This window comes from Haliotis asinina, chromosome 5, assembly GCF_037392515.1.
Source record: "Haliotis asinina isolate JCU_RB_2024 chromosome 5, JCU_Hal_asi_v2, whole genome shotgun sequence".
NCBI lineage: Eukaryota > Metazoa > Mollusca > Gastropoda > Lepetellida > Haliotidae > Haliotis > Haliotis asinina.
In genome coordinates this window covers 67,194,104-67,201,524 of record NC_090284.1, presented here as the reverse complement: position 1 = coordinate 67,201,524, position 7,421 = coordinate 67,194,104, and the positions used below count along the sequence as shown (strand labels likewise).

Here is a 7,421-nt window from a genome sequence, read left to right as displayed (position 1 = left end):
GGTTGTCAACTGTCGCAAGAGCATTGAAACCCCCCGACCTTTTTTGGGGAAATGATGCATGGAATGTGCGTGCAAAAGGAAATACATGAATTTCTTCCCGTTCACAATTTATTGAATTTATTGAAGAAAACAGAATTTGTTGCGTTTTGGCGAGTTGTCGTTAACCAAGAATGTGAGTTAACGTTAACCATAGTCAGGGAGACTCCCAAAAGATAGTTGTAGATGATCTCTGCCATACAAAAGGTTGCTACGTTAAAGGTGAGGAAGATAGAATGGTAATGGCGCTGTTTGGAGCTTAGTGGCGCCATTAGAGTTATTTCCCTTTAACGAGGGCCAACGACATTTCGTCAGCAGACGATTGTGGTAGCTATGAGAAGTGTTGTCCTGTGTCCAAAATGGACTCTGTGACTGCCTTGAAAGTGTGCTGTGGCATAGCACTAATGGTTTGGTGCCCTCGGTGTGCGTCCGCGTCACATGATTTTTCTTGTAAGTGTTTTTACATCCTGGTTTGGGAACAAACTGAATAATGAAATTCAAATCTGCGACAGTGTAACTGGTTTTGAGTTTTCTCTGTTTGATTTTTGAGAGATGACAGAACATCCAACTCAATGTTTGCAATGAAATATTCGAAACGCTGCACACTTTTTAATTCGAAGACAGAACATTACAGTACATGGAGAGGATATTAATTGAATGAATGAAATATTAATAGTATGAATGAATAGTATGAATGAAATATTTGCATCCCATTGCAAATACCTTAATATGTGTATGCAGTGATTTTAAGAACGCATGCGTGCTTGAATGATACATAAAATATTTTGACAATTTACTTTCCTCGAAAAGAAACTAATTGTTAAGGTAGCCGCTTCTAACAATTAAGTTTAAACTGAAATGCAACAAAGAAATCGACGGAACTATGTTGATTAAACAGATTCGTGCATACAGTGGCGATATATTCCAAACGACAGCTCTTTGCAAACAATCAATCAGTCTTTTAATATGAAGTGTTACCTCCCTGGGATATTGAGGTTTTCAGATATCTCTAACTGTACATGTGTGTGTGTGTTGCAGATTACATGGAGGATGTCTGCGGTCACACCGTCTCTTTTAGTTCAGAGGAGGCAAATGAGTTTTTGTTTAGCCTCACCAGAGATGAGAGCAGTTTTGCTGCCAACATGTACTGTCCAGTAGAAATAGTGGCAGACAGAGGCTTCCAGATAATGTTCAAATTCACACGGCTTGACTTTTCATCCTCTTCACATTATTTGTCATTATACAGCCATGCCGTAGGTTGGAGTTATGGTGAGTTGATCATATGCCCTAAACATCATATAGATGAATCTGACTTGTGCAAGCATAATAATGACAAAAAGTGGAAGTTACGGAATATATTTACCTTTCACAAGTTCTATTAGGGAGTGACTCAGACATGCTGGATTGTAACTATAGCCTTCTGACAGACATGAGAAACTTCTAATCAATGGATTAAAGCTGTCTTACTTCTATCCCATACTCTGACATTGACCAGTTGAATTGCTCTAGAATTGCTTTGTGGACCTGGGTCCTGAGTTATAGAAAGATTTATGGTTAAACATATTGCTTGCAGAAAATTACTGCATGTGAGTGACTGAAATGTTCTGAGCCTAACTATGATTGATGGGTGTATAACTAATTTAAATATTACCATAAATTAAGTGTTTTTCAACAGAGATAGACAGATTGGTAGATATTTATTATTTTTCAACATAATCCATTCCCAGGTCCACAGGCTTCTGTCAAGCAGTCTGGTGCAACAGACATGTCCTTCATCTCAGGGCAAAACTCCATGTTTCTGCTGCTTCATTCCGAGAATAGGAGTGAAGCCAAACTCCACTGGTCATAAATCACTGAAAAGATCAGCTGAATCTACTTCAGAACTGCATGATATATTTTTGTTTCATCTCAGATGACGAGTCTTGAGCATTTCTAATCTGGTGTCAGAGGCCATGGCCTCATGATGAGGCTTCTTCCTTGACCAGCTGATTGCTCAAAATGTTCTCAACTCTGTCATAAAGATTCCTGCTGTATTTTCACATCTGGCTGGTTGATGATTAGTGATAATCATGTCATGTTTTATGAATATGTAAATTCATTCTTTGATCATCTTTAATGCTTTCTCTCTCCATCTTGGACTCCACTGCCCACCTATCAACAGCTGCAAAGGAAACATCACCTCTTACTATAAGGATGGATTGCCTTCCAACAGTGTTTAAAACTACCAAAATGTCAAGCCAGATAGTCAGACTGGTAACTTGAAAATATTACCAGTCCGGATACAAACTTGCCTGTCCGGTTTTCAACGATGAAAAACCAAAATATTCAGTTTTCTGAATACTGTCTTTACAGCACGTAAGCTACATGGCCTGCAATTTTTTTCAGCAGCAGGAACCTCATCATCATCCGCAGCTAAATGCTGTTGAAACAAAACAACACTCTTCAAAGCTTTTTTTGACCTGGGTAAGAAGTCAGGTCTTCTATGATGATTGTGATTCCATCTGAACCTGTCTACTGATACTATGAAAAGTATACTTTTAGCCTGTTAGGCAATTTAGGGGTAAAAATATCTACCAGCCCACCGCCTAGCAACTATTAAAATTAAACCATCCGAGATGAAAATAGACCGGTCAGGATATTTGGGTAGGTGATATTTTAAACACTGCTTCCAGTGACAAACCAGTTGGCATTTAGTGAAATATTGTGACTTGATGTGTAATTCAACTGACTGGTTCAAATACAGCATGTATTTACGAATAGTATTTTACAAAATGCTTACAAACAGACAAGGGCTAGCTATTCATCCTTCAGCTCGGAAACTGCAAGCCACCTATACTGTATTAATGTATGTTTGTGTTCCTATATCTGCTCCAAACATTGAATGTCCATATCCATAAAACAGGGATGAAACCACTAGATCTACTTTTGTCTTTTTTGAAACTGTTCTGTACAAACCGGTGTCTCCATCCTTATAATTAGACTCTTTGAGACATTGCAAACTGTATATTTGCTAGTTAAGGCTGTCATCTTGGAAAGTGTACATATGAACATGTGATGTGGACAAATGTAGTAGTAGTAGTAGTAGTAGTAGTAGTAGTAGTAGTAGTAGTAGTAGTAGTAGTAGTAGTAGTAGTAGTAGTAGTAGTAGTAGTATATTTAAATATTATATTTATTATGATATTTTGCTGAAATTTTCAGTCTTGATTTTCAGGTATAGATACGTACATAAATGACCTCTTGCACAGGCCAGTATCTGTAACCCCAAGCAACAAAGGCATCCTAATATTTAGGAGTGGAACAGCCCGTCTATCTGGGGGAATGTCTGTTACAGTCACGCAGTTCAAACAGGGTAAGTTCAAAGATTCCTCAATGGTACAAATAGTCACAGCAGGTTTGTAAAGTATTTTGGGTCAGTACCACCAGCTGTTAACTTTATGTTGGAGATAAGCCCAAGGTGATGCATGTCTTACACCATTACCACTTCATTAAAACCCATAGTGCCGTGTTGACATACCTACAAACATAATTAAAGCCAGTGTTGGATTCCAGGGCATGACGTTTGGTTAAAGTATAACACCACTGCACCACCTAAGCTCTATGACAGGGTGAACAAATAAGATTGTTTAACAAATCTCCAAGACTCCCTGACACTGTTACCAATGTGATCATAGATTCTTGAGGGAAGTTGTGATGTATATATGCCATTAAAAAAAGTAGGGTATATTTGATTTACAAGATTGATAAAATATAAATGATAAAACCAAGGAGGAAACAGTTGATGAAAAGAAATTAACGGAAAATTTGATAATTTATGCCATAACTTTGAAAATGTTTCATCTGTGTGGATATATAGTATTTTTTCTCACATGCATTGGCAATGGCTACTGGTATGATGGCAAAATGGAATATTCTCTACTTTCTTTAAATGGTATATATAAGGTAAAGAAGACCACTGTAGCCCAGAATTTGGGTAAAACAGCCAAAACACCTAAATGAAAAAGGAACATCAGTTATTAAGGTAAAGTATAGGGAGACACAAATATAAAAATCAGGTCATATCCTTTGGCCAACAATTCTTGACAACTCTGGGAATACCGGTATTCAATTTGTCAAGGTCAGCTTGCCATGGTGCCTGATTTTATATTGTCACATAGATAATCCAACAGTCAGTGCCCAATGACTTCAGAAAAGAGGGTAGGATTACATGCATCATAACTGAAAACAACAGAAGTGTCATTTTCAAAATGATAAAAGTCCTTTGTTGTAATTGTATAATAGAAACATATCCATATGACATGCAAGGCAATAATATGTCAGGGTTTTTTTTTTAATGAGATGAAGGATCATTTGAGTTTCACAGCATTGGAGAGTTTATATTATATATCTCCATAATGATTTACTTCTATTAAATACAAAAAATGCCTTCCAATTACCTTACTCTAACACAGAGGATGAGGGTCAGGGTTGTTATTGCAGCTAATGGAGGTTGCATCAGATACTGACATTATACTCAGTTGTTAGTACTTATGCAAGTTTGTGGATTCTATGCCAGAATCTTCAAAAGGACTGCATTTGTTAGGGTTATACAACCATACCTGTTAGCATTACAAATGAGTAAATTTTGTTCCCATGTTACCTTCTGTTTTTGATTCATTGTTTTCGCATTTAGATTTGTCATGTAAGTCTTCCTGAGTATCGGTTTTACCAGATATTAAGTAAATGAGGTTTGGATACATTTGCTTGCTATGGTTAATGGTGACCTATTGATACCATGAGAAGTATAGCATGTTTACTTTTTTCCATGTGTTTGGATTAAATGACCCTAGTGACACCATATATTGCTTGTTACAGCAACCCAGCTTACAATTTCCGATTCCAAATGTGACGATGGCTATTTCCACTGCGAGAATGATCGCTGTATCAGTGATGACCTGGTGTGTAACACACGTGACAACTGTGGAGATGTGTCAGATGAGTGGGATGACTGCTCTCTTCTGCCTTGGTGGATCTACTTCTTGATCGCCTTCGGTGTGATTTTCACACTCTGTGGAATTACCACTTGTGTCTGCATATCGTGTAAGAAAAAGGTAGGCTGAAAATCTCTTAGTAATGTGAATGTTACCTTGTCAGTCTCTGCATTTAAAGTTCAAACTTTGCAGGCTATTAGATTGCTAATACAGCCAGATTTGTTTTCAGGCAGAAAGACCTTCAGTAGCTGTTGATCAACGCCAGCAGATAAGCACTGTTCATACAGGCTCATCCTACAAATCTGCCAACACAGGAGTTTCATCAGCCATCAACAGTCTGGAGATGAATGCTGCCCAAGCTGCACAACATGGCTCCATGCAGATGCACACATCCCAAGCCATACAATATAGCTCAAGGCAAATGGGCACTTCCCAAGCCACACAAAATAGCTCAATGCAGATGGGTGTGTCCTCCCAAATGACTCACTACCAACCGGGAATCTCTTCGCCCTACAACAATCAACAAATGAACCCTCATCAGGTGCCTCCCCACAGTCCAATGCAGATGGGTGTATCCTACCCAGTACCCAGTGTGCCCATGACAATGCCAGTGTCTTCACCTGTATTCATTCCCCACAGCCCTTCTCAAGATCCCCCAGCTTACAGCAGTCTGCCAATGAACCCATCCGCACCACCATTACAGACTATCAAAGAGGATAAATCAGGACCTCTTCCACAGTGAGCAGAGTTCAGGGTCCAGCACTGCGAAGTGATCCAATTCACCACAAAGACCTACGAACTAGATCCTTCTTACAATCCAGTCTAGTCTAGTCTAGTCTAGTCCACCCCAGTTTTATTTCTTGTTTTACAGATTCTTGTCCTCAGAAAACCTATAGGCAGGAGGGGAAAAAATTATGGTAATGAAAAAAATCACAAGTCAAAGTAATATTTCTCTTAAAAACCAGGAGTATTTAACTTTTGGCAATTAATGAAGTGTGCATGGGTCAAAAACAAACAAATTTTCAGGTCAGTTTACATTTTTTACATTACAGTGTTATTTCTGCAGTGAGGAAAATAAAATTATTTTTCTTATTCTTGAAAAAATATGACTGATGGGTTCTTAAAACAAGAAATAGATTTGGTCTGGACTTTTTTATTTAATGACTGATCTCAGGACCATTACTCATTCTAAAGATTATTGAACACATGCAAGTTGTTCTGTTTTGATTGCGTTTGTGGCACCATCTGGACCACACCCAACTGCTGAATCAGGAACCCTGGCTACATGTTTGTTGGGAACACAATCACCTTGTTTTCATAGATTGTGGACATCGCATCAGTTGGAGCGTTGGGATGTATCATGTAAAAGGGTGATTGTGAAAATAGCGCCCCCAAATTAAGAAAACTGCCACCGCTCACAAGAAAACAGGAATTACATGTAGCAGAAAAGTATATGTATTTTATTTTGCTTTAATTCATCTCTAAATCAATACAATTATAGGAAGGCAACAGCTATGATAACATAGCCACATGAAATTTTCAGGTTGTACTTCCACAAGATGTATTTATGTACTATGTTGTACAGCTCAATAGAATGACTGCAACAGAATGCTCATCAAACCACATTTAATTTGTCTCTTCAAAATCCAAAATATATCATAACACTACATTTTTTCGCATAGTTTGTTATTATTGATAATAAAAAATGATGATATGACTGGATAGGATTAATTTGGGCTTGCACCTTCACACGTCAACAATTAACTATTGAAAAAACATGGGAAGACATTACTACTCAGTGGATGGTGGTGAACGTATCAGATAAGATAACCTATTAATTCTTTTATTAACCTGTTTTCTTACTCTAATGTAACAAACAGTTAGTACATATGGAATAACGAAGTGATAGGATGTCTTCACCTGAATCATGGTGATTCATGATACAAACTTAAATTATTTTTAACAGATTTAAACTATACTCAACAATACAATATAAAAACAGCACAAAGATTGCCAACAAGTGAAGCTAGATCACCATACAGGGAACCATGGCAGAACTACGAGAACAAAAGTTGGAATTAATTAAAAGTCTTGTTTATTAGTATTTGATGTAATTGAATATTCAACTAATTTCGTCGTCAATACAAAATCAACAATTAAATCACTATTTAAAAGCGTATCTGCATTGAAGTAAATCTCTATTATTTAAAATATGTATGTATCATCATATAATCTCCTTTTATCTTGGTGGAACTATTTTGGCCATTTTCTCTCGCCACAGAGGCCGTTTTCTTTAGATTCAGAGGCTGTACTCTCCTGTGTGGTGGCCGTTTTCATAATTTTGGGGGGTTCTTTTTCCCCTTGTAAAACAAACAAATCTTTAGAGTCAATTATTTTATGTCAGTATGATGAGCTAAA

The 7,421-nt window shown here is 37.4% G+C and overlaps 1 protein-coding gene across 1 annotated transcript; it reads left to right on the top strand.

The window, feature by feature from the left end:
• Nucleotides 1–395: 395 nt before the first annotated feature.
• Nucleotides 396–5,745, top strand: LOC137283990 (uncharacterized). The gene is made up of 6 exons (XM_067815656.1): nt 396–486; nt 1,075–1,305; nt 3,248–3,385; nt 4,888–5,123; nt 5,221–5,280; nt 5,386–5,745. The coding sequence occupies exons 1-6, from the start codon at nt 396–398 to the stop codon at nt 5,743–5,745; spliced, it is 1,116 nt and encodes a 371-aa protein (XP_067671757.1).
• The last annotated feature ends 1,676 nt before the right edge of the window (nt 5,746–7,421 follow it).